The sequence below is a fragment of the Anser anser genome, assembly GCF_964211835.1.
Source record: "Anser anser genome assembly, chromosome: 2".
In the NCBI taxonomy this organism is placed as follows: Eukaryota; Metazoa; Chordata; class Aves; order Anseriformes; family Anatidae; genus Anser; species Anser anser.
This window is the reverse complement of record NC_139721.1, coordinates 112,015,757-112,043,737: the sequence shown is the minus strand read 5'-3', so window position 1 is coordinate 112,043,737 and position 27,981 is coordinate 112,015,757. Positions and strand designations below refer to the sequence as shown.

The 27,981-nt window shown below is 37.4% G+C and overlaps 2 protein-coding genes across 16 annotated transcripts in view; one reads left to right on the top strand and one right to left on the bottom strand.

The window, feature by feature from the left end:
• The first annotated feature begins 1,007 nt into the window (after positions 1-1,007).
• PRL (prolactin) lies at positions 1,008-7,193 on the top strand. The gene is made up of 5 exons (XM_083827197.1): positions 1,008-1,162; positions 2,654-2,835; positions 3,232-3,339; positions 4,720-4,899; positions 6,791-7,193. The coding sequence occupies exons 1-5, from the start codon at positions 1,135-1,137 to the stop codon at positions 6,980-6,982; spliced, it is 690 nt and encodes a 229-aa protein (XP_083683323.1). The 5' UTR covers positions 1,008-1,134; the 3' UTR covers positions 6,983-7,193.
• Positions 7,194-17,624: 10,431 nt separating this feature from the next.
• The window catches only part of LOC310895664 (uncharacterized protein), a 287,632-nt gene continuing 277,275 nt past the window's right edge, over positions 17,625-27,981 (bottom strand). For 2 of the 15 annotated variants that reach the window (XR_014580844.1, XR_014580846.1), the window contains 4 exons: positions 26,258-26,285; positions 25,566-25,613; positions 24,518-24,620; positions 17,628-23,669 (listed from right to left, as the gene is read on the bottom strand). Coding sequence is in view for 1 of the 15 variants with exons in the window: in XM_083827194.1 (XP_083683320.1) it covers positions 24,523-24,620 (98 nt within the window). In the remaining 14 variants the exon portion in view is untranslated. Of the gene's footprint in view, positions 23,670-24,517; positions 24,621-25,565; positions 26,709-27,981 lie in introns of all 15 variants that reach the window. The other 13 variants (XR_014580837.1, XR_014580838.1, XR_014580840.1 and 10 more) reach the window with 13 other exon arrangements.

Here is a 27,981-nt window from a genome sequence, read left to right as displayed (position 1 = left end):
TGGGATTACACAAATACCTGTTCCACAAGTACAGAACAAGTTGTCTAAAGGCAAGAAAATTCATTAATGCTGTATAGCTTATTCATTATAATCATCTAATTTAGAAGGTCTTTTCATGGGTAAATGGATCTGAGAAACAGATGAGAGATTACACATTTGCTAACGTATTCATACAGGTGAGCCTCATACAACAAGAAAACAGGGCCAACCTGTTAAGGCTAGTTTGTAGATTACCACAGACACATCAGATGTGGAAACAAATCCCACTGATTACGACAGCATGTGTTTTGAGTATGGTAGAAAATGTACATCTTTTACGCAAAGAGTTTTCATGTATAGAAAATAATCTTATGGTTTCTGATTTGTTTTTGTTCTTTAAATAATGCTGATTTAATCATTAAACTTTATGATTAAACAGTAAACATGCAACTTCCTCTTCGTTGTTACACATTATTACTTTTTTAATATAAGAACTGCCCCTGTTTCTCTAAACATACCTCATCCTGAGGACCAGTTATATCATGACTATGTAATCTCTTTCTTAACTGTATGAAGCTATATACCCAGGATGTCATATCTATAACTTTACATATAATGACCTGTCTTTCCAGAAGCCCCCATTATCCCTCTCTAGACAATTTATGCTGTTTCTTTTACTGTCAACATTGTATTGTTCCCCTTCCCCAAATAGTCAGAATTTTAACATTGGAAGGCTGAACATTGGAAAGCTGAAGAGACATGGAAGGATGAAAAGACAGCTGTGGGAAGGGGGAACAACAAGCTATAAACATTGAGGATACCTGCCTCAGAATTGACAACTAGAGCTTTCCAGGAACAGTGGCATTTTCAGGGCAAAATTTTGGCATTCTCTTCATCAAACCATACTCAGGATCCCACAACTGAAATTGTTAATGAAATTCCCTCTCACAGTTACAAATAATAAAAAAAATACTGAATATGAATGTGGAAGAAAGGCAATTTGATGTTTGTAATTATCGAGGTAAACTCCACGACCTGTTGAATGTATGCAAAATGGACCCCGGATGGTGTATATAAATCTGGTATGTGCAGAAAATAAGAACAAGTATTGAGACTTCTTTCTGGTGGAGCAAGTCATCCTACAGGATCTCTACCATGAGCACCAAGGGGGCTTCATTGAAAGGTAAGACTTTAGCCATTCACTTGTCGATAACTTTTATGTGTTTTTTTTGTTTGTTTGTTTTTTACTTTAGATTGAATTTGGAAGTAACTGACAGGTAACAACTCTAGAAACTGAGGTCTTCTAAGACATCCAGTTTTCAAGTAATAGTGAAACTTGTCTCCGCTTCAAATGTTTAGTGTTCAAACCTTGGAATTAGCATGCAGTTTGATCCCTTTTTTACTCAGTTTTTGATCTCTTAAGACTACCTTTGCACTGAGCAGTGTCACTGAAAATTGGTTTGCAGGTTATGACACCTGCACAAAAAAGACTGGATCCAGACTTCTTTGCTACTCACAACTCAGAAGGCAATGACTTAAAGTCATTATCATCAGAGTCCAGAAGCAATCTAGTAATTTTGAAGTGAATGGTTTCATAACTACTCTCAAGTTTCTAAGCCAACAAGTCTTATTAATAGAATTATTGCCTAGAACACTGTTCTAATTTCAGGACATTGTTCATGGGGGAGGATGATGGTTTACTTTAACATTGTACAAATGGGTCACCTTTCTTGAACTGAGAGATAAAAGGAAGCCTGCCACATGATAAAATTCAGGAGAGCTCTGATGATATATGGAGTCTATTTTAATTTTGCATCAGTGGTGATTCGAGTGAACCAATGCATGTAGCAGGCCAATTTCCAGAACTAAAACCTTCAGAGCTCAGAATAGTGTCTTTTGTTTATCAAATATTTACTTTTAAAGCTTTTCATTGTCTTTCTGTGCATATTTTATTTTGCTGAATAGAACACCCTGTCAATGTTAAAGCTTTTAAAAAAATAAGGTTTCATCTTTTCAATAATGAGAAGTCTTCAGTATCAGTGTAGAAGTTCTTCAGAAATGCCAAATATTCCCTGTTTTCTTAACAGTAGGTAATTTAGGGTTAAACTCTAAATAGCAAAACAGCACAGCTGCTAAATCCTTTGAACGAACTCCCAGGACAATCAGAACTTTAAAAGAGTGACCTAACCACCTTTCCACAAAAGTAATTTAAACTCCAAATGTTAGCAAAGAAGAAAAGGATTTGTGGGAGGAGAAGAAACAAACAATAAAGTAAAATAAAATATTTTCCAAACTTATATATCTGTGCAAATATAATTATGTATCTATATTTACACAGTGAAGAAGTTTGATTTTCTTTCTTCCATTTATCACAGTATAATAAAGTAAGGCACAATAGGGAGAGACTTTTGAATACAGTGTACTGTAACACAGGTTACTGTGTCTGCTCAATCTCTGTAGGGTGTTTTCCTGTGTATCGAGGATGATGGAGGGGAGGAAGGATAATCGAATGACCGTGCTTCCCTCCTCTATTCATTTTCAAGAGTCAGAACAGAAGATGCTGTGAGCACAGCCAACATTATCCTGCATCCTGTTTGGTTACATCCGCCTCTGATAGTTACTTCTAAATGCACGTGTCAATATTTCCATCTTGGTTTGTTCTAAACCTGAACAGGTTTGTTGCTGGTGGTCCTTCTGGTGTCCAACATGCTCCTGACAAAGGAAGGAGTGACCTCCTTGCCTATCTGCCCCAATGGATCTGCCAACTGCCAAGTTTCCCTTGGGGAACTTTTTGACCGTGCGGTTAAACTCTCACACTACATCCACTTCCTCTCTTCAGAAATGTTCAATGAATTTGTAAGTACTTTATCTTTTCCTGAGAGAGAGAACACATAAAAATCCAATTCAGTATTTTTTTAAGCACAAACATATGTTAACATATGAAAGCCTTCAATAAGTAAACAAATATAACTGCTGCACAGGCAATGATAGTCCCAATGGTGACCAAATCTGCTTATAGTGCTGACCATTGCTAAGATCCCCAATGCTTCTATTAAAAATAGTATTTTCCCATTATTCTTTATCTATGGGACAAGTTTGTGTCTCAGGTTGGTTTTCACTCTAAATACCAGAAGCCTTTGATATTTACAGCATAAAACAGTGATAAAAACAATGGAACAATTACTTAATATAGTGTTTGAATTGCAGCTCTTCTTACTTATATCAATAATGCCTCTCCTTGCTGATCTGCAGGATGAACGCTATGCTCAGGGTCGGGGTTTCATTACAAAAGCTGTTAATGGCTGCCACACTTCCTCCTTAACCACTCCTGAAGACAAGGAGCAAGCTCAGCAGATTCACGTAAGTCGCATTTCTAATGTCATTCAGTGTGAGATAGAGCAGAGGGGGGGAAAAAAAAAAAAAAATGGGAAAGCAATAGAGAGGTAGCAGACAGATGGAAATCAGCCCATTCAGAGTAAAAAAGCCAGGAAGAAAAAAGCACTGAAAAAAGACATTTGCAGATACTAAGCTACCGACTATACAGAATATACAAGTCCAGTAACACTTATTTTCCTTTTCTTTTCCTATATGTTGCATTCAGTCATTGCATCTTATTTCCAATTACAATATAACTTGCTTTCATGGAGCAAAGCCAGTTATTATATTTGTACAGTACTCAGAATACTAGATCCTTTGAGCATTATTTTTGAACACCTTATAGACAATTATTAACAAACATAAAAATTCATTGGCTATATAGTAGGCAGAGGTAAATGGTTTCCCAGGCACTGAAGACATTGATGATACTTAACAAATGCTATACAGCTATCCTTACCCTTCCTTACCAAGAGGCAAAAGTGGTCACATTATTGCCCATATACAAAGACCCTAGTGTAAAATACTGCAAACTACTTGCAAAAAGAAACCTGATAAATACATAAATTTAATAACGATAAACTTAGACAAAGATGAAGACAGTCTTCTTCAGCTTAGCTCACAGACTGAATTTGAAAATACTCTGTAGAAAAAAAGTAAGCACAGGTGTATGAATATGTGTGTGCCAGGGAGAAATCTTAAACAGTAATAGTTTTGCAATGGCAGTGTCACCATCTGGGTATATAAAGTCTGGTTGTGTTCAGATACAGTGTATCTAGGAAAGAAGAAATGGTTGAGCACTACCATAAACATAAGCTTTATGAGTTGTTATTTGCTCACAAGAAAGAATAATTTTTAAAAGCAGAGAGCTAATGCTGTAAGTACCATAGTTCAAAGGGGAGGACAGATGAATTATGCAGAGGTAATAAAAGCTATTAGTGGTTTACCATAATTTGCATCTTCCATTCCATACGAAACTTGTTTAGAAATAAATAAATAAATAAATTGTTGGATTTTAAAATGTTCATTAGAATCACATAAAGAGGTGTTTTTTGTTGTTGTTTGTTTGTTCGTTTTCCACAGAGATGAAGCACAGTTGTTCCTACTAGTTTGTAATTTGGAGAGGGTTTAAAGATGTTTTCCATTAAAATGCTCTAATTGTTTGTGGTATTATTGCAAAACATTATATAAAATATCAGAATTGCGCAGCAGTATCTAAGACAGGGCTATAGAGCACAGTCAGTGCTCGGTCTTGAAATAAATTCCTAGATCTCTGCATCTGTGGACATTGCTCTAAATGCCTCCTAACACTGCCAGCATATAGCCTTGTTATTTTAACTGCCTTTTCTTAATGTGGATGACCAGCATGAAGACCTACTGAATTTAGTACTGGGAGTGCTGCGCTCCTGGAATGATCCCCTGATCCATCTGGCCTCTGAGGTACAAAGAATCAAAGAAGCTCCAGACACCATCCTCTGGAAGGCTGTAGAGATTGAGGAACAAAACAAGCGGCTTCTAGAAGGAATGGAGAAAATAGTTGGGCGGGTAAGTATTAGGTCCTTCCAGTCCTTCCAGCCTCTTGATGTAAAGAAGCCACATACAGTAGTAAATAAAAACAGAAACAGTGGATTCTGAGGAAAAAGGGGGATACAACATAGCTGAAAAGTTCTCAGATTCAGTTATAATTCTTTCTGCTGTCTCGTGATTTCCAAAGAGGCAATGTGATGTGATTTGCCGAGCATAATCCAGCATATTCCCAAACCTGCTTCAAGGGAAAGTATAATCATCAGGACTGGAAATCTTCATTTTATCTTTAAGCATTTGAATTTGCAAATTTTTGTAGGCTGTTTCTGTTTTTTCACATCCACATACTTACATGTACATATAAGCTTATTTATACATGTCTGTATACATATAGGTATTGTATATAGCTTTCAGAAATGGATAATGTGTTTAAAACTGTTCTTGAAGTCTGGCCTATTGCAAAGATGTGGCACACAACAAAGTATCTTTCATTTCTCTTTTCCTATCATACTGTTTCTTCAAAACTGTGGCTCTGACTCAGTTCTCCCTACACTTGGAGGGTTAGACAGCAAGGCTGTTTTTTGACAAAACCCATACTCAAATACCCCTTGCTATCAGTAATTGATTGAAAGCTTTACTGAATAAAATCAACTCTGGCTTGTTTATTTTTAAAGGGGCCTCTGGCAGTCCCTATATATCATTCTGTCAGTGAGCAATATGTTAATAAGAGGTTCTGACTTTACTGGCTTTTGCTTAGGCTAGGAACAGTTGGACAGCATTAACAGTACCACCATCTCTGTGTCCACCACATTCCAATGGGTCACTCATGGTCTCTCTCTTTCAGTTTGGTGACTACTTACTCAGAAACCTTATCCCATCCAGGCCCTCAGTGCATTTATCAGTGCATTTATCAGTGTAATCAAGCACATCTCTATCCCATATTCAGGTGGGGATCCAAGATAACAGTAGAAGTCAGGTGCCATTGCAGTTACCCTGTCACCACCTTCTCATTCACATTGTTTATGGAACGGAGTTGAAGATGAGGTTGGCAAATGCATTAGTGTCAAACCATGTTTTTGAGTGACTGCAGGTCTATTTTTCTTTTTTACCAGTTGCATAAACTAAGTGAGAGAGGCTGCGCAGATATACTCCTGTGTGCTTTCATGAAGTATAACTGATGGGAAATAAAAAAGATTCACAAGTACCAATAGGCACAGATTTCTTTCCTACTATGAAAGGTAGATTTCTGTGATGTGAGAAAATGAATGATTGCTTCTTTCAAACGAGGTGATCTAAACCAATCTTCACCTCAGATACTAAGTTATTACACAAGTTCCTACATGTAGCTTTCTAACATTAGAGGTCAGTATATCACTCACAGCTTTTTTTTTTTTTTTTAATGGAATATGAGGTACAATACATCTGAAGATGTATTGTTGAAAGATTTGCCAGGTAGCATGCTCTTCAGGCTGCCTGTTATCAGAGAAACAACCTAAGAGATGGGCTGAGACAAAGCTGGAGAAACAAGTTTTGAAAGCAAGTGCTTACGACTTTAAGGTGGAGGAAACCAAAAGGAGATGCCACTGATGAGTCCATGCATAAAGGAAGGTTTGACTTCTCAGCAAAGTCAGATTCCACCAGACACTGGTTAACACATTAGGTCTCTTAGAACACTGACAGCTGAGCTTCTTACATATTTTAGGGAAATAAACTGAAAAATCTGATTGAAATTCACTCAAAATCCGCATGAGGATATAAAACATTGTACAGAATAATGCAAACCATAACAGAAAAGACTTTATGAGCTGTACACTACTATCTAGCATTCCTCAAGGCCAGTATTTCTTAATTCTCTGTCCTACATCCAGTCAGATTCATTATTATCTACTACGGTATCATTTTGTGCCTTTAGGTTCATTCTGGCGACATTGGAAATGAAGTTTATTCTCAGTGGGAAGGCCTTCCATCCTTGCAACTTGCTGATGAGGACTCCAGACTCTTTGCCTTTTACAACCTGCTGCATTGCCTCCGCAGAGATTCCCACAAAATTGACAACTATCTCAAGGTTTTGAAGTGCCGCCTAATACATGATAGCAATTGCTAAGTACTCCTGGGCTTCATCGCTTACTAAAATCATTCATCATGGTATTCTTGTTGCTTTGCCACTTTTCATTGCAAACTTTACGAAAAGTCACACTGTACAGTGTCAGGATCATCAGTAACTTTCAGGCGTGTTCGTGTGAATTCTGGCTGCAACTGTCAGTATCATTTATGTTGGTGTTTTAAAATGTTATAAATTACTTGTATGACAAGAATACACTTTTCTGTCTGATCTCTTTACCCAGTAGCATTTCAGTGATAACTATATCATGCATATACAAATAAAAATATTATTAAATCCAAAACCACATAACACCAAGTGGAATCAATGAACGAAAAATAGCTAGGATGGCTTACACCTTTAGCAATAGCTTCTCCTTTTGGATCTCAGTCTCCAGTTACTGATACATGACAGAATATCTTGCTTTCATTTCTGTCTACACCCCACCCCATTCCCACCCCCTCAAACAAAACAAAACAAAACAAAAAGAGAGAAATAGAGCTAAAAGAGGTGGGACTTCAAAAAGAAATTTTTTCACCTAGATTACCCTAAACTAAAAGAAATCTAACCTGGCTCACATAGTCATTGATTCCACAAATAGTCTGCAGATAAAAAACAAACAAATGAAAAAAACACAACGTGTGGCATTTATGGCATTTTAGGGACAGATCCAGATATTTCTATTTCTGTACTGACTGTCTGGGGAAGAAGCATTTCCAAAGTCTCACTACTTTTAAAGTACTACCTGAGGAACCAATACATTTCAACCAGTAGTCCCAATAGGAAATGCAAAGCATCCACTCATGATCTTATCCACCTACTCTTCACATTCCTCACAAGTGGTGTGGTGGTTGCAGTTGTTTAGAAAACTTTCGAGCTATAAACAGGCACTTGCTGAACTAAGCTGTCTGCTGTCCCGAACCCAATGCGTCTCCATTCATTTTGCATTTAGTCACACTCAGTTCTCCAAGTTTTCATTTTGAAACAGTGATGTTAACCATCAGAAAACTGGAGATACCAAAAAAATTGACTACTTCTAAAAAAAAAAAAAAAAAAGCTTCAAGGAAGAAGCAAAATAGCAGCTGAAGCCATTGACCATATCTATATACCGTCTTTGTAAGCCATAAACACACTCAGCCTTGAGTTCACCATTCAGCTCCAGCAAAGAGGAGCTTAAATTCAAATCAGCTTCTCAGGGGTTTGGCTGTTTGGCTTCCCACTAGACAAGCCTGCTGCATTACTCCTGCTAAGCCAGGTGGGAGAAAGAGGAGATGAATTTGAGGACTTAAGCCTCACATTACCATAAAAAAAATAAGCACAACCATAACATCTATTTGCTACCACATAAATATACCTATACATAAAATTTACATAGTAGTAAATACCTATTATGTAAATAAATGTGAGATTAGATAATACCTACCGCAACAAAGGTCTAATTTCAACCAATTCTATGATGGAAGTAAAAGGGAAAAAAAAACTCATACATGTATACACATATGTATTATTGTCTTTTATCTACTCATATTTTCAATCACTGATTGCCTCAGACTTTATCTAGAAAAGTATAGACTGAGCCCACTGTTAATGTATATAAAATCACCTGTGCCGCAAACAAATTCCTTGTTAGACAAGTCATAAATGCCAACTTTCATAAACTCTGAAATGAACAAAACTTGGGACATATGCAACATCAGTTTAACAACACACAGATGTACAACATGACAATAAAGAAATCAAATGGGTAAAATTTGCCAAGCAAAATGCAAGTGCACTGACTAGAATTTAGTATGATCATAATATTCCACTTTCTCTTAAAATGCCAAGGGGGGTGGGGGGGTGGGAAGCATTTTGAAGGGGAAAAAAAAGAAAAAAAAAACTCCTTTGTAATTATCACAAGTGCTTAGAATTACAGTGAGAGTTCTTATTCAGAAGAAAACATGAATAATGGGACTACTCTGTATTGAGCTTGGAAAACGATTATGTCTCACTGAGTAAACTCCTACCTCAGAATCTCTTTAGAATTCAAAAGCAACTTGATTAATAGGGCAGACAGTCATAATTTTACACTTACATGACTAGATCTAAAACAATTACTTTCATTAACCGTTTAAAAATTACAGTGCTAAAACAACTGTTTAAAACTTGCATGTACTGGCTTTATTGTAGCTTGTTCTACTACAAATGCAAGTTTTTAATTTCATAAAGAAGCACAGAAGAGAAAGGGAAAAAATATTCTAAACAACTGAAAAGCTATCTGGTTCACAGCTGTTTAGCTAAAGGGGTATTTAGAGCTGATCTGGTTAATATTCTGAGTCATCACAGCTGTCATAGAGACAGAAAGATGCTGAACCCCATGAGCACACTCAAAGCTACACCTTCATTGTCAAGTGTCCTGGCACAGACAATGCCTTCAGAATGCAGTTGCTACTCTGAATGTTCAGACCACAATACAGGCAATTGGCAATTCTCTTTTATTCAGTTGCTAATAAGAACAATACATTCTTATCTCACTAATATTTTGTTAATTAGCACATGTTTGTAAGACCTGAGCAACTATTGTCTTTCATCCAATAAAAAGTTACATAGCTAATCTCTTATTTTATACAAAAATGAATAGAGAACAAGTGCGTTCTTTCAAAATGAAAGAAACTGATATCAATTAGTAAGAGCTTTATTACAACTGTATTAAATTCTAACTATTCCAGGTTTTCAGCATTCAAAGTGTCCAGTTTTCTGATTACTTATTCAATACCCAAATAGGCCATATTTAAATCTATGCTGGTTTATTTACTTCTGTTCATTTAAGATGGCTTAGTAATAGGAGTAATGGCAAGAAAAGGTCCACATGAATGAAATATTGGCTCAATTCTGTTTCCTTTAAAAATGATATTCAAGCTTCCATAGATGGCACTAAATATAAGATAAGAACTTTTGACATGAAATCTAAATGGTATGAAGGTCAAAGCAATTCATCACTGGGAGCATTTGTCACTGAACACAACAGAGATACAGAGATATGCAGAATAAAAATCTAACTTACTATTCATGACTTGTATCTAGAGTCTAGGACTATATTCAACCACTGGAGCAAACAAAGAAATTTAAGGGTGATTTTAAAGCCAAAGGAAGGTTTTAAAAGGGGGGGATTTTACTGACTGTGTATGTCATCTGGAATCAGGCACTTAATTAGCAATGTAATGATCTCTCTCTCTCTCTCTCTTTTTTTTTTCTTTTCTTTTTTTTTTTTTTTTTTTTGAAATCCTACAGAAAGTCTGCAACTGTTGAAATCCTATCAGGAAAAAAAAAAAAAAAGAGAGAGAGAGAATTGGCAAGGCATCTGTACAATACAGTTTACCTTCACGATATTATTTCAAAGGCAATCCACAATTCTAACAACAAGGGATAAAGTGTAGAAACCACACATACCACCTAAATTTAATTTCTGAACAACAGAAATTCTCTGAAGGCTACATTTTAAATTCAGTCTGCTTATTATAAATGAAATGTATACAAACAAATTATGTCAGAGATGTTAACTCAAGATTCATGCATGTATATAACCATATACTATAGAAATGAAAATACTAGAATAATGCATGGGAATAACATCAGAGGCACATATATTCCCAGGGAAATTACTGGGTTTACTGATCTGTGAAGCTATTTACACATATGACTATTTCTATCTTGAGCTCTTAACGACTTGTGACTGCAAATTACTTCATGAAATCCTGAAGACTGAAGTTGACCCTCAAGATTCAATTCAATTGAAATTTAAGAGTGACTATCCATAGGTTTATATTAGTGTTAAAAAGAGGTTTAAAACTAGTTTTAAAACATAGATACCTTTTTGAAGTTTCTTATGTTGGTATCCATTTATAGGAATGAAGATAAGTTCAAATAAACATCAATCTACAAAAACAGTAGGAACATCAACCATGAATTTCTTTTTTTTTTTTTTCCAAAGAACTCAATGAAACTGACATAATCACAAATGCATATCAGTGTATACCAAGAAAACCCTTGTTCCTATGTATTCTTTCTTAAAGACTCTTTTTTTTTCCTACAAGTTACAATGACCATCAGCTCAATACCTCAACAATATGTACTATCCTTGGGATTTTAAAGCTATATTTAGAGACATTCCCACATAATTGAACACTAAAAAAATGTGCATTTTCTCACAGTGATTTTTCATTTCATTTATTCAATTATGAGGAGGAAATGAAAGCAAATGAATAATGGTGCCTAATGTCCCCTGAACTATGTTTTCTTTGTTTGTTTCCTCACAGGTGAAAGCAGTAAAAATTGTCCGTATATCCTTAATCTGGGGGGGATGGGGGGTGGGGGGAAAGTGTAGACCTCCCATTATCTTCGACTTTTCGGGTTGTTTTAAGGTCCCAACAACATATTCCATGGAACACAAAGAATGTTCATCAAACACAATGCCATCTTAAAGGATAATACAGAGCACACCTTTAAAAAACAAATGCTGTCACTTGTTTTGTCATTAATTCTCTTTCATACTGCCATATTTATCCTCTTTTAATCATCCAAAAAGCACTAGACTCTCATGCTAAAAACTCTGCTTTTGTGGGAAAAATGTGTTGTGATAGAATACTGCCTTCTAACCTGTCTCCAAAAGAGAATTTCAGGGTCTTATACTTTTCCCTTCCCTTCCCTTCCCTTCCCTTCCCTTCCCTTCCCTTCCCTTCCCTTCCCTTCCCTTCCCTTCCCTTCCCTTCCCTTCCCTTCCCTTCCCTTCCCTTCCCTTCCCTTCCCTTCCCTTCCCTTCCCTTCCCTTCCCTTCCCTTCCCTTCCCTTCCCTTCCCTTCCTTTCTCTTTCGTACTTGCACTGAATGGTAGGGTATATCCGTATTGTACAATCCACATCTTCCTATTTTTCCTCATCAGTGCACAAACTAAGTGAAAGGCGGTTATAGAAAGACTTTCAGGATCACAGAAACCCTTGGTCACTGGCTCAAGAAGAATGGATGTTCAGAGATAAATGTTCATTTCCTATATATGACTGACACTGAGCCCCACTAAAATTCCTGAGGATATGCCTTGGACAGAGCCTTCTAGAAGAAATTCCTATATTTCAAAACCATTACAAAAATGATAGCAGAGACACTAGACAAAATTTGTTCAAGAACAAGTTCATTACAAACATGTCTTTACATTTTATCCAGTCTGCTATCAAAAAGTGCTTCATCAAGCACAAAAAATAATTGTATTTACCATACCACTTTTTTTTTTTCTAAATAAATTATAGGGTTTGTTACACTGAAGAGTTCAGATCAATTATTAAATCATGAGTGACAATGTAAGTCATCAAAAATGTTAAGAGCATTCAGTCTAACTTATCAAAGAAGCTGCAAAACTCATATAATTTCTACCATACACCCACCACATGTTGCAAAGGAGTTTTCAGAGCACTAAATACATAACTTGTATGTATACTCAAAGATTAGGAATTAGTTTGTGTGATAAATGTGTTACTCTAAAAATATGCCCACTTTGTGATGGATTTTTTTTTTACTCTATCAAGCTGACTACCCCCCTGTACATTTCAGTGTTAAATAAATCAGAAGTTAGTAAAGAATAATACAATTTTTTTACGGGATTATCAGGGTGCCTAGACCCACATTCAGCAACCTGGTCACCATCACTGTACACTAAAATGGCACAAAAAAGGGTCTCTTCCCAGCAAGGTCCTGCTCTGTTTATTTATAATTCAAATAAGAAGGAAACAGAAGTGAGATATAACATAGTTCGTCTCTGTTATTCTTTTTAATCTTTTGCTAAGGTTGCTAATGTTCTTACATTGTCAGAGTATGCAGGGATGTGAAAAGGAAGTTCAAGGCCCATTTGGAATTAGATCTGGCAAGGAATGTCAAGGACAACAAGAAGGGCTTCTTCAAATACGTCAGTAGAAAAAGGAAGGCTGGGGAAAATGTCAGCCTGCAGCTGAATGGGGCAGGTGCCCTGGTGACAAAAAATATGGAGAAGGCAGAGGTGCAGAAGGACTTTTTTGCTTCAGTCATTACTGCTAAGATCAGCCCTCAGGAATTTCAGACCCTGGAGACAAGAGAGGAAGTCCAGAGAAAGGAGGACTTTCCCTTGGTCAAAGAGGATCAGGTCAGAGATCATCTAAGCAGAACTGACATCCACAAATCCCTGGGCCCTGATGTAATGCACCCATGGCTGCTGAGGGAGCCAGTCGATGTTATTGCTAGGCCACTCTCCATCATCTTTGAAAGGTCGTGGAGAACAGGTTGCCTGAGGACTGAAAGAAAGCCAGTGTCACTCCAGTCTTCAAAAATGGCAAGAAGGAGGACCCAGACAACTACAGGCCAGTCAGCCTCACTTCCATCCCTGGAAAGATGATGGAACAGCTCATCCTAGAGGTCATCTCCAAGCATGTGGAGGTTAAGAAGGTGATCAGCAATAGTCAGAATGGATTCGACAAGAATAAATCATGTTTAACCAATCTGATATCCTTCTATGATGAGATGACTAGCTGGGTAGATGAGGAGAGAGCGGTGGATGTGGTCTACCTTGACTTCAGCAAGGCTTTTGACACTGTCTCCCATAACATCCTCATAGACAAGCTCAGGAAGTGTGGCCTAGATGAGTGGACAGTGAGGTGGATTGGCAATTGGCTGGATGGTAGAGCTCAGAGGGCTGTGCTTAGTAGTGAGGAGTCTAGTTGGAGGCCTGTAGCTAGTGGTGTCCCCCAGGGGTCAATACCAGGTCAAGTGTTGTTCAACTTATTCATCAATGACCTGGACAATGGATCTAGAGTACACCCTCAGCAAGTTTGCTGACTACACAAAGCTGGGAGAAGTGGCTGATACCCCAGAGGGCTGTGCTGCCATTCAGAGAGACCTCAGCAGGCTGGAGGGTTGGGCCAAGAGGACCAAGGGAGGTCTTGCACCTAGGAAGGAATAACCCCAAGCACCACAGGCTGGGGGCTGTCCTGCTAGAGGGCAGCTCTGCAGAGAGAGACCTGGAAGTCCTGGTGGACAGCAGGCTGACCACAAGTCAGCAATGTGCCCGTGTGGCCATGAAGGCCAACGGTATCCTGGGCTGCATTCAGAAGTGTTGCCAGAAGGTCAAGGGAGGTGATCCTCCTCCTCTACTCAGCCCTGGTGAGGCCACACCTGGAGTATTGTGTCCAGTTGTGGGCTCGCCAGTACCAGAGGGACATGGAGCTACTGGAGTGAGTCCAGAGGAGGGCTACGAAGATGATTAGAGGACTGGAACACCTGTCATACAAGGACAGGCTGAGAGAACTGGGCCTGTTTAGCCTGGAAAAGAGAAGACTGAGGGGAGACCTCATCAATGTGTATAAATATGCGAGGGGAGGGTGTCAATAGGATGGAGCCAGTCTCTTTTCAGTTGTGCCCAGTGACAGGATGAGAGGCAACAGGCACAAACTGAAGCACAGGAGGTTCCATCTGAATATGAGGAGGCACTTCTTTCCTGTGAGGGTGACAGAGCACTGGAACAGGTTGCCCAGAGAGGTTGTGGAGTCTCATTCTCTGGAGATATTCAAAACCCGCCTGGTTGCCATCCTGCGCAATGTGCTCTAGGTGATCCTGCTTGGCAGGGGGGTTGGACTAGATGATCTTCAGAGGTTGCTTCCAACCTCAGCCATTCTGTGATTCCGTGATTCTGTAGAAACAATTCCTACAATATACAGAGAGATATTATTGCACTCAGAGAGATATTATTGCACTTACCTTTACTGGCTTCATCTTTGAAAGCACTGTACATGTTTTGTAGGATTAGGCTATAATCATAAATGACAATAGGCTCTTTATTTTGCCAGAAGATTAAAATAAGAATAGTCTTCCCCAGCAGCCATTCTTGGGAGATTTCTAGACTGATTTCACAGAGAAAAATAGTTCAAATAACTCAAAAAAATATTCAAGCTTTTTGATGATTATCTAAACCTAACTAAAACCTCACAACCTTTCGGACATTCCAACATCCTGTACCTACAGCACATGTACTATAACTTAATACTACAAAAGGTACTTGAATTAATTTAATTTGCATGGTATCTTCATGAGACCCATGCAATAGAGACCATGGGTCCTCATGTCAAATCTAATGCAATAAGAAGCTCAGCGATTCTTTAAAGTGGCTTTTGTGTTATTTGTAAGGAATCTGTTCCTCTGTGTCCTTCTTACATCAAAGTGAGAAAATAAAATGGTTCTGTTCTTTATCATATTGTACTAGAAAATACTTCATTGTATTAAAAAATTATCTCATGCTCTCTCAAGGGCCATGTGAAGGAAGAAAGTGCACACAGCCTGAGTTTATTGAGAGATTAGCTTTTGATGGATGGCACCATGAAAAATGTAAAGCAAAAGCATCACAAATGGTTTGCAACAAGTTTAGGATACCCATTTATTTTTATTTTCACTTGAGATTTCATCTATGTGAAAGTAGGACTTAAATGAATATATGACCCACATAGAATCTTACAAAAGCAAATCTTGAAGCTTTTAATACAGTAGTGGGTAGTAGCATTGTTCGGCAAAAGATATTTTCTGTCCCCTAGACAACCCTCCAGCATACACGTCATTACTCACAAAAAAAGGTTCACTGCAGCTCTGAGAGGCAAAAGGTATTTGTGTAATTATTTATATCATACACATCACCTTGGTATCAAAGCATTACATGTTTTGTATAGTCTCTATTAAAGGGATTATGAATGCTGTTTTAGCCTAAATTAAGAGTAATGTTATGTGTCTGTTGTCACAGCATAAATCTGACCAGGAACAAAACAGCAGGCTACAGCTGTAGACTGTGCTACAGTCTTGAACATACACAACACATATTAGGGAGATGGCCAAGAAACACATGGTGCTCCCCTGAGTATTCAGCATGCAACGAAAGATGCTTTTAATTGAGTTTTATCCTTAAAACCAAGTCAGCAAGACTTTAGACATATAGTCAGCAAGTCTATAGTCTTAAGTCAGCAAGACTTAAGACATATATATATATATATATAAGTATATATATATATATATTTAATTGTAGCCAGGGCAAACTGTATGTGAACTTAGTCTTCAACATAAATAGACGTATAGCTGAAAGAGCCAGCACTCAAAAGGTTGTTTAAAAGATGAAACTAATTTTAATCTATATTAACATAATCAATAAACTGAAACACATTTTTTTCTGTAACGTACAAAGTAGATCACATTTCAATGGCAAATTTTAAAGGCCTAAGGAAAATGTAAGAGATGCATGCATCTTTCCATGACCTAGTTATAAGCAGGTAGACATTCCCAAAAATATCATAAAGCAAAGAATACCTTAAGAAAAGATTTTTTGCATTTCCCATCTCTTTCCAGTTAAAACAAAACAACAACAACAACAAAGATATTTTCCGTAAAAAAAATGGGGTGGGGGCAAGTTTCTTTAAAATATGCTTAACTCTTTTCTTTTTCTTTTCTTTTTCTTTTCCTTCTTTCCTTTCCTTTCCTTTCCTTTCCTTTCCTTTCCTTTCCTTTCCTTTCCTTTCCTTTCCTTTCCTTTCCTTTCCTTTCCTTTCCTTTCCTTTCCTTTCCTTTCCTTTCCTTTCCTTTCCTTTCCTTTCCTTTCCTTTCCTTTCCTTTCCTTTCCTTTCCTTTCCTTTCCTTTCCTTTCCTTTCCTTTCCTTTCCTTTCCTTTCCTTTCCTTTCCTTTCCTTTCCTTTCCTTTCCTTTCCTTTCCTTTCCTTTCCTTTCCTTTCCTTTCCTTTCCTTTCCTTTCCTTTCCTTTCCTTTCCTTTCCTTTCCTTTCCTTTCCTTTCCTTTCCTTTCCTTTCCTTCCTTTCCTTTCCTTTCCTTTCCTTTCCTTTCCTTTCCTTTCCTTTCCTTTCCTTTCCTTTCCTTTCCTTTCCTTTCCTTTCCTTTCCTTTCCTTTCCTTTCCTTTCCTTTCCTTTTTCTCTTTTCTTACTTTTTTTCTTGTCTTGTCTTTCTTTTCTTATGCAACAATCATGTAGTTGGAAAGTTCTTTGTGAACATTCTCATTTAGCAAATAAATGTCTCTTTCATTTGGTTTCAACATTCCCCTTCCCACAAATACAGTGACATTCTAAATTAAGTGATGCTTTGGAATTTCTTCCCAAGCATCAACTGAAACCAATTCTGGATTCACAATTTTCAGAAAAAAAATAAGTTTTCCATGAAATTGCTGCTTTTGTGGTTAAAAACCATGTCATATCACCATACTTTCTCCAACAATAAAATTTTCTTTGAGCACATATATATATAAACTCAACTATTTAACAACAGTTCAGCAAACATTTTTCAGTGGTAAAAAGGAACCAGAAACCCAAAATGTATGGCTATGTACCATACAAAAACTTTAGAGACATGCCATATTGTACGAAGTATGTCAATTCACAGTTCAAGACGAAAACATAAATAAATTGCAACTAAACAAGTAGATGATGTATGTAAGCGGATCCAACAAATGCTAATTTGTTTAAAAAAATATCTTTTTTTTGGAGCCTGAGACAGCCGGTCAAGTAACACGGACTTTCAAGTAACGTCTAGCCAAGATACCTGAACCAGTAACATTGGCTAAAAAGGAGAGACTGTTGCAAACCAGGTCCCTGTGGCCAACCCCTAGAAAGCAAAATTACACAAGGATTGCATCAAAAGAAGCTTTTTTTAAAAAATAAAAAAAATCACTACATACTTATTCCCTTTAGAAATTAGCAAAATACCTCCCTATTCAAAATTAGTAATCAGCAGGTGTAAGTTATCAAGATTTCTCTAGCAAGACACACGCACACACACACACACCAGATGGGCTATTTCTTTGAAGGGAAATCCAATTTCAACCATGCATTAAACGTATCCTTGTGACCCCACTGGGCGTTTTTGAGGAGCTTCCCCGTTTATCACCCCCAGAGCAATTCGCACAGTTGCTAGGCAACTCGGGCCTGCCACTGCCCCCAGGGCTTTCTCCACAGTTCGGGTTTTTCAGAGCCTGAGGTGGGGAAAAGGGCTCCGTCAGGCTAAGCACAGCCACATATTTATTGTAAATAACGAAAAATAACAGTGTCACTCAACGTTCAGAACATTCAGTGGACAGCAGTGTTTTGGTTTTTTTTTTTCATGTGTGTGTTTTATTATTTATTTATTTAATGTAACTGACAAAATCTGGCTACAACACACAGTGTAAAAAGTGACATTTTGACTCTAAGGGAGGAATTATTTGCAATTTGTTTTGAACAGAAGCTTAGTTCATGTCAGATGTGAACCTCCAGACAATCATTAGTTTAAACTGCCTGCTATGTGTTTAAAAATTTCAGTCAATTTAGAACTGATCTGAATTGCAAATGGTATGTTAATAAGACATTAGGGAACAACATATCTCTTTTTCACACTCACAACCCTCTGCTTTAAGGGGCCTCAACTGCACTGAAATATGAAAATATCATTTTAGTCATGCGCGGTCTCAACAAACATGGAAACACTGGAGATCCAGAAATGGAAGGTGGCACTCAGAGGAGAAAACCAGCAGCTGCAACAGGAGCAAAGAAACACATGTAGTCATTGGTGTGAACAATGGCCAGAATTCAGTTTTCCAAAGAATAGCCTGATTTGCCTGTGACACTGTAATGCAAGGGTCTGGCATCTGACTAGCGCTTAGTTACTTTGGTTTCTGAGTGAGGGATCTGAGGCGTTCTTCATCCTCTGTGAAACCATTTTTTTGAACGAGTGTAGGCTTTGCATCACCTATGTTTTTTTTCCATAAGCCTACCTGTATTTCCTCAAAACTAGCTGTTAACTCTCCTTCTGTGTCAGTATGAATGAAATGATACAAATTGTCATCATTCCAGTTCAAGACAGGGCTCTGCAGTAGGTATCCTTTGACTATACCAATCTATTGACCGAGCAGACAGCTGCACAACTGAAAACAGAGCAAATGTCTTTTAGATGATAGCATTAGACGTCATGTATCTTGTCTCAAGTTTCGTTTCCCACTCAAGATCATCATAAATCACCTGTTGATTTATCATGCTTGGTAGGTAGAAAATATTTCTTCTACAGCCCTATTGCTACTCTATAGCCCTGTAGCCACTCTTTAGTACCTGTCACTGCATTTGGTTGGTTGGTTGTTTTACACCACCCAATAAAATTAATTGTCCTTATAAAACTCATGTATTTCATGTTTTCTCAAGTCTGCAGCTGAGGCTGACTGTATGCCTCAGCACATGAGGTGATAAGCAACATAATCTTTAGATTGAAGCAGACTCCTGTACAGATATGAAGAAGAGAGAAAGACAGACTTCTGACCTGCATCTGTGAAATTTGAGTGCTGGGGAACATAGTACCAGTGTTGTAGATGTTCCTGCATCACTCTTGCAACCCTAGGGATGGGTTAAAGGGGTTCTAGGACTCCTTCTCCCCTGAAATTATATGTGTAAAAACAGCTCCTAGAGATTTTGTATCCAGACATCCTCTTTGCTGAGGGGAGACTAGCCAGAGATGCCTATAGCAGCCTGTGCAACCATAACCACTCTGCAGAGTCTTACCCATGGAAGGCCCAGCTGACCAAAACGCTGCTGTGTTAGCACAAATGCTGGACTGTGTTTCTGCAGAACACACCTTCATCCTTAGAAGAGCATGAAAGTGGATATTCCATTAATTCTTTCATGGCACATCCACTCAATCCCCTCTGCTTTTCTGAGATAGCACCATAAAATTGCTGACTGCAGGTGAATTTAGTATTACACCACATATCAGCTTTTCTAGAGGGTTCACATCAGCTGCTGTACAGCTGGCAATAGGCTAGAAAGAGGATTGCTTGCACAGTACCATTATTGACCTGCTGTGCTGTGAAAAGGAAATGGGCAAGGTCAGGGAGTTCAAAGGTAGAATGCTGAGCCAGAGACTTGCCTTGCATAAGTGGGGGAACTAGCAAGGAAACTGCAATGCAGTTAAAACTATGGGATGAGTAGTACAAGAACTTGATTAGCCACCTTCCCGCCCAAAACTGAAGAAAAAAACAAAACAAAACCAAAAAACACTCTATCTGCACCTCTCTGCCTCAGACTGTACATTCTATTCCAGCACACATTCCACAGAAACCTTAAAAAAAACAAATCTTTTGAGACTGGTTATCACCACCCCATAATCTTGGTGTATATATGCATATAAAAACATACATGTATAAATGACTCCATTTTAATGGTGGCAAGAAATTCTGTCGCGTGAATGTTAAAACTAAAGGGGCAACATATTTTCAGTATTCAAAATTTCATATTAAAAAGCTGTAGCAATATGAATAAACCTCAGACAGTGAAAACCTAAGTTTTTGTTTTGTATTATTTCAAGGACAGATGTATTTGAAACTACTGGAGCATAGAAGCTTCACAGATAATTCTGCACCAGCAAAAGTAAAGAATTCCAGACTCCCAATTTCCTGAGAGCACAACAGACTATTCATCTCCATCAAATCCCCATGAAGTAAATTAATCCTTTCCAATTATCATTGCAATGCATATTTGGGGTAACAATTCCCTACTTTGACATGTACATGTGTGGAGCTTCTATTTATTTTAGTGAGATAAAAGGCACATTTCCAATTTGGATCTTTGAAAAGGTCTGACATTCAGTATTTATTATAATAACAAAGATTAAGAACACTCCTACTGAACAGTAGTATTTAAAGATGTATTCCTTTCAGAAGTGATATTATAGCACAGGACAATTAATATATTCCCAGAAGTATATTCTTCAAGCAAAAAAATATTTCCTGTGATAAATACAGAATTAAATATAATATCGTATGCTAATTCAGATGGAAATGGAGTAGTTAAATACTTTCAAGTCTAATCTCCAACTATTTATAATTTCCCCAGCAACTGAAAAACAGTAAAAAAAAAATCTGTATTCAATATTTTTTATCATTACATTGGGTCTAAACAAAACAGAACACACAGAAGTATGATCAGAATCCAGAAAAAAAAAAAAAAAAAGGTAAGGGAAAAAAAAAAGTACAGAAATCCTTTACTCTCTGCTTCTTTTTTAGTGACTTTAGGCTCTTCAGTATTTTTGTCTCCTTAGATCAGGTATTCGATATTTATTCCCCCAATTACTCTGGCAAAGTCTGTACATGCCACAATGCATGCTCTAAACTTGTTATTTTCCACACACAAATTGTTTAATCACCATAAATGGGATCCTGCATGTACAACTCACCCCTTGCACATATATCTGCATAACCTGACAGTTTAAATATGTATATTATATAGTGAAAGCATTGAAATTTACATATCTGCTCCAGTTACGTTTGAAAACTGATTTCCATGTAGAGGGTTCTTATCCTTATTTGACATGTGGCATAGGCCAAAGATCTGCAGTTGTATTTACTGAAAGGAAACCAACACAAACAGTGAGAGGGAAAGATATGAGCAACTTGGGAGATGTGATTTTTTGGACTTTCAAGTGTGTGTGTGATAGTCGTATACTTTTTATGTCATATTTTGGCTATCTAAATATTACTTTTCACATGACATAGTCCTGACAGCATGTAGTATAAATTATCATAAATCAGTTATGAAAAGATAGTCATGTGAATGGCATCTGAAGGACAAACAATCATCTCTCAGCTCCAATTGAGCATGATCCAAACACAGAGTAATATTTTGGTTTGGTTGAAGAGGAATGCTACAGGAATCAAAGGCTCAGCACTGCATTCTTTCCTTGTGTGGATATTCTTATTAATTTCAATGGGATGGCTAATGTAATATGGTACAATCAGTTTTATTGAACTGTATTTTATTCCCCAGAGAATACCACCATGACATGAATGTATATTTAAAAAAAAAAAAAAAAAGGAGATTTTTAGGAAGAAATTCTTCACTGTGAGGGTGGTAAGGCACTGGAACAGATTGCCCAGAGAAGTTGTGGATGCTCCATCCCTGGAGGTGTTCAAAGCCAGGTTGGATGGGGCCCTGATCAACCTGATCTAGTGGGTGTTATCCCTGCCTATGGCTGGAGGGTTGGAACTAGATGATCTTTAAGGTCCCTTCCAACCCAAGCCATTCCATGATTCTGTGATTATATGATTATTGGCAGTAACATTGACCTCACTTATTTGAAAACAGAAATGAGGAAAATTTGTTCTTGGTATCGTTAATTGCCATGCGTCAGCTATCTGGATCACAGCTTTCAGCATACAGACCAGACCACCACCTGCTAAGTGAAAATCAACATAATAGGAAGTAGGTAATTAAAGGTTGGGCATGGTGCTTAGAGACATGGTTTAGTGGGTGATATCAGTGGTAGGGGGGTGGTTGGACCAGGTGATCTTGGAGGTCTTTTCCAACCTTAATGCTTCTATGATTCTATGATTCGTGAGAGGAAAACCATCTATATACACTTTATCAGCACAGCATAAGTAAAGGGGGGAAAATAATTCTCCCATCAGGATAATATTCTATCGTCTAGTGTACTTACAGATATCCCAAAGATTGTCTGGCTCCACTGAAGGTTCATAGCAAAGCCTCAAAGAAATCTCATATATATGCTTTACTAGGGCTGGATGAATTACCTACATGAGTTTCGGCACTGAGGTTGTCCTCCATCTCAATTCTCAGACTAAATGGTAACCTAGGATTAGCCTCCTTTCTCTTGTGCAACTCCTTCTTGCTAGCAGCAATGATACTAACATGCCATAGAAGAGCAGTCTATAAAATCGCCAGTAGGTACAGAAAAAAGATAGTGTAAAGACATCATCTTAAGTAAAAACAAGTAAAGACAGGTCTATCTACAGGATATGCAAATCAAACACAGTCCTCGAGGGAAGGCCCCTGCAGGGATCTTTTCTATTGAAATGAATTTTAATCAATATACTCAATGTTCAAAATAAAATAATTCACCCCTCTACTCTAATCTGTCTGATTCATTGTTAATAGATATTTAAGAGGTTTCCTTACCAGTAGGGTAAACAACCCTTTTGTAGAAATGTCTTTCTATGACAATATCGTACAGTTCATTATAAGGGTTTCATGGCCTTTTCCAAACACAGGACATGTAAAGAAAATCATTATGCACTGAGATTCCTCCAGATTCTTCCAGAGAGCAACATATTCTTATCACAGCACCCTTAGAGGGACAACAGAAATTTTGGAATAAGTCCGACTTCTTACAGTGTTTCTGTTCAGTCTTTGGTGCACCTAACTCAAGTCCATCCAAGTTGTCCTGTTGCTGAATCCATGCTATGCCTGCTATGGTAGATAGAACTTGCTGTCCTTCCCTTAGATCTGGATCTTAGTGTAGTGTTGCAAACAAGAGGTAATGAATTCATAAACAGACTTGAACAAAGACCTATTAAGTTTTCCACAAATGAAAGATGGAAACATCAAGGCAGCTGCTTCCCACAACTACCACCTGGATGCAAGAAAGGTGGAATCTGTATGCAGAGTGCCTCCTCCTTGCATGTCTACAGAATTCAGTCCAGCCCTTCATGTCCCATTTTCTGAACATGGTTTTTATTAATTCAATAATGAAACATGACAGAAGGCGTGTGGATATGAGACAACATGTGCCTCAGGGCTAGTTACAGAGGCGAGGTGAAGACATCAACCCCAGATGTGAAGGTGAAGACAATGATGCAAAATGCAGTTCATCTCACAGTGGCACAAAGCTGCAAGTCCCATTACTGTGAACAGAACAAAGCAAACAAACAAACAAACAAATAAATAAATAAATAAAAATGAACCAAAACAATAAAAAGGAAAAAGACAAAAAGTCATTTCCCTGATGACTTTGTATAACATGTTCTATCTTCACTAATACAAAACACAACATAGAAGAAATGGAAAAAAAATATTCACCAAATATATATATATATATATTTTTTAAAGATGAGCAGGTCATGCTATGGTAATGCACAAAAAGGAACAGCTATGTTACTGGATCACAATGTTATCAAATGTCTACTCAGAGGCAGAATGCGGTTTGAAGCTGTAATGCCTTGCTGTACGTCATTGTGGTCACAGCTGTCCTCTCTACTTCATTCACTTTGCTGAACTGCTATGTAGGTGGGACTTGCTTTCAGCTGACTTTTTTTTTCTCCTTTTTCATTAATGCACAATGTTAAACTGCCTTGTTGTTGTTAATGTGTCCAAGTTTACAGATTCTCACAGATGCATAGTTTTTCTCTCGATGCCATTACAATATTTAAGAAAGACGAGATTGCATCCAGAAATAAGGGTTTATGGGAGCAAGACCAGATATTAATGTCTGTGAAGGTACATATCTGCTTCAGAGTGAAGCATCAAGTTATACTGGGATTAATTGCTCCTGTGGTAGATTTTAACTCTGCCAAGAAACAGACAGATCAGTTTTAACATGTTAGTATTTACAAGTAGATTTAATTCTTTTTTACTTCTATCATACTATTTAAAATATTTGAAATGAAATGAAACAAATGCAATCAATACTGATATTCTGTAGAGCTACTTCTCAGTTTTTCTTTCTGCTTCATAGTGATTCATTAAAATTTACCTGTTTCATTCTTGAAGAACTATTCCATGGAGAAAATAAGATTTGTTATTCAGAGACTGATGCTGCTCTTCCATTCCTTTTGGTTCCCCTCCAAAAATGCAACCTGTAAGAAGGGAATATATAAATCTCTCCTGGTATAACAGAATATCTTTGCTCTGTTTGTAATAAAGGAAAGTGATGGGAGCTGGGTGTGTGTCTTTATTTATTTATTTGTTTGTTTGTTTGTTATTGTTTATTTAATCAGTTAGCAAACTACAAACTTGCACAAGTTATGAAAGTCCATTTCCATACAGCTTGAGAGACCTACAGCATAGCTGAGTCACAAACTGGTCATTCTGTACCTAGGCCATGTCTAACAAATAGAATATATCTAGGAAATGGGGAAACATTATTTGAAATATCAAGGAGTGTTTCCAAGGCATTAGCTCTAAGAACAAGATACCCACTGAAGTGGATATGTATCTATATAACTAGAATATACTGCTCCCAAAAACTAGGGTTTGCCTCATATTTAATATCCTAATTTCAAGATTAGGATTCACCCATGGAGCAGTGCTACAAAAGATGACAAACCAAACATTCAAGGAGGTAGATGCCCACCATCTGGTGGTCCACTGCCTGGAGCAGCTAAGAGGACTGGTATGAGAAGTATCAGGAAAGATGGACTTCAGCATGGCAATGGGCAAGCAGAAAGCAGCAGCAGACTGGATCATTTCCTTTTGAAAATGGTGGAGAATGATCAGGAGGTCAGGGGTTGTTATGGAGCATACACCACCAGAAGAAGATTGTAGGGATATGTATACTAAGGGTTAACCTTAAACACAGCTGTGTACTTTGCTGGCATATACGCTTAGCATACTTAATCAGGTGATTTATGCAATGCAGAATACAAAAGCATAAATGTCTATCTTCTGGTACTGAAGTCCGTTATCATTAGAATTAGATATGTCATCTATACCCAGTATGCATTATTTTACTTATGATTACATATTTATTCCTTTATCAGATTTTTGTTTAAATGAGCTTCACTGAACACAAAGGACCTGACCTGTATAATTTGGTACGCAATAAATGTGTCCTTGTAGTCTTCTTATTTCTTTAAATAGAGAAAAGAATATGGTTAGTTTAGCTCAAACAGCAATTCTCTGTCTTATATCAGGTTCACTAGGTTACAGTGGGAAACATTCATGCACTCCCAAATGAAAGCGTTCAAGAAAAAAAAATGACAGAAGGTATAGTTAATTAGTTGACTGGATTATTCAACCCTTCCATAAAGGCATGAGCTCTGCTTTAGTGAAAAAGCAAGCACTGACAGAAGTTAATGCCTTGTAGATTCTTCTTTAAACATCTTAGACTCTTGTCAAAATGATAATTACATTCATATATAATGGAGGATTGATCTTTTTTCACCTGATATGAGTTTTTCAGCTAGAAAGGGAAAGTAAATAAACTGAATAAAACACGAGTGTACAACATACATTACGACCAATGGTGTTAGGTATTGTACAAAACATCTTGCAAAAACAATGTTCCTTATCTCACAGACACTTATAGTGTGAGCAGGATAAAAATGACAAACAGGAAAAGACAGACAGATGGAAGAACAAGGAAAGAGTGACACAGTTGGTCAGTGTGATAGGCAGCATTGTCAGCACATCCCTAGTCTGACAGCTGTCAACATTTTATTAAACTTCACAGCAAAAGAGGGTTTTAAAGAGGCAGCTAAGAAAAAACTCTTACCAAAAAAAAAGTGAGGTGAGACAAAAATCTGTGAAACAGAAATCAGAATGAGACTTTTTTTTTTCCTCTCATACATCTTTTCCCTCTAAGCGAATGAAAACAAAAAAAGAAAATATTTGTTTTTCTGATGTCTGGATTCCTAGATCCATACCCCAGTATGACACACCTTCTTTTCATTCATTGATGGTCTGCATTGTCTTAATGCAATTGAAGAAACCCTTATTTTTACTTGAAATCCTCTCGCCTCCTAGAAAATTGACAGGTAGTCCCTATAAGAAGCAAGCTGCTTTTGCTGTGAACACACTTACCATCTCCAGTCACACCAGACATTTGCAGGGTGTCAGCTGTGAAGGAAATATGGATATCTTCACATGATCAACAGCTGCACTGTGAAAATGCATGTGAAGATGGGGAAATATTCTAGACCCTTACCCACAGTCAGCTCTGCATTCTGTGAAGTGATTAAAAGAATAAGTGTAAGAGTTACCAGGAATCCAAAAGATATTTAGGGAAGAAAAAAAAGACAGGAACTGATTTTCTGCGACATTCAGAAGGGATGAGATTGTGTTAATCAGGACTCATATACAACTACTATTCCTTGTAGCACCCTTTTTCAAAATTAATCTAAGCAGCAAAAATCATATCTGGGCTTTGAAACAGTGGTGTTATGACCCACAAGCTAGTCTGAAACGCTATCAGTAATCCTTTTAGCTATATACAGAACTATATAAAGTTTTTCTAAAGCTCATGAAGACCTCATGAGACATTGCTTCATTTACTACACCAGAACTGAATACAACAGATTTTCCAAAACAAAGCACCATCATTTAGCTCTCAATTTTATCTCCAGAACTCATTAGGACAATATTTTCAGCCAGATCAAAATCACTTAAAATGCACATTTAAATAGTATGTCATTGTGTCTGCAAAGATTGAATATAAAGAGACTCATGCAAAACAAAGTTTAATTTAGAAATGAAAAAATACTGAAATTAGCACTGCTGTTTGTTTCCCTTTACTGTCCAAAACCTCTTAACTATTCTGCATGTAAAACCAAATGAGGAACAAAAACCCAAACATGTTGAGAGTCTACTATTGATCTAAATCAATAATAGGATGCCCTATAGAGCAACAGAAACACTGGGGGAGGGAGACAAGAAATAAATTAAGAAAAGAATTATTCATAATGGAAGCTACTCTTGACTCCCTAGGATTCAGCATCTTAGATTTATGTTTGTTCCCTCTCACTGATCTGCCTCATTTCTATTGTTGTGTTTCTGCTATTACCCAGCAGGCTCTTGCAAAGGGGTGTAATTTGCACCCTCTTTTAAAAAATAATGTATTAGTGACAGCTCTATTATTTCAAGCAATCCAGGTCGAAGTTCTGCAAATGACTTCTAAGCCAAAAAAAAAATAAACTATTATATAGCCTTTGGTAAGCATGAATACATTTGGTATTAAAGAGTATCATTCCACTTTGCACACTCTGCCTGCACAAGAATACAATTTGTAGCTGCTACTCCAAGGATCTACACAAGGAAAATTGGCTCACTGCATTTGATGGTGCTTCTCACTTACAAATGAGTGGCAGTTTGGCATGTCGTAAGTCGCCATGCCACAACAAGCACAGACAAACTGTGGCACCTTGTCAGTAATTCCTGACCCTGTGTTATGCAGAAGCATGCTGGCAGGATAACTACACAAGCACATAGGTGGCTAAGTCA

Bases quoted from the DNA above. Each gene is read 5' to 3' on its own strand.
- PRL (XM_083827197.1), top strand. From the start codon at position 1,135: ATGAGCACCAAGGGGGCTTCATTGAAAG. The intron at 1,163-2,653 runs GTAAGACTTTAG...AAACCTGAACAG, and splicing joins CAAGGGGGCTTCATTGAAAG to GTTTGTTGCTGGTGGTCCTT. The intron at 4,900-6,790 runs GTAAGTATTAGG...TTGTGCCTTTAG, and splicing joins TGGAGAAAATAGTTGGGCGG to GTTCATTCTGGCGACATTGG.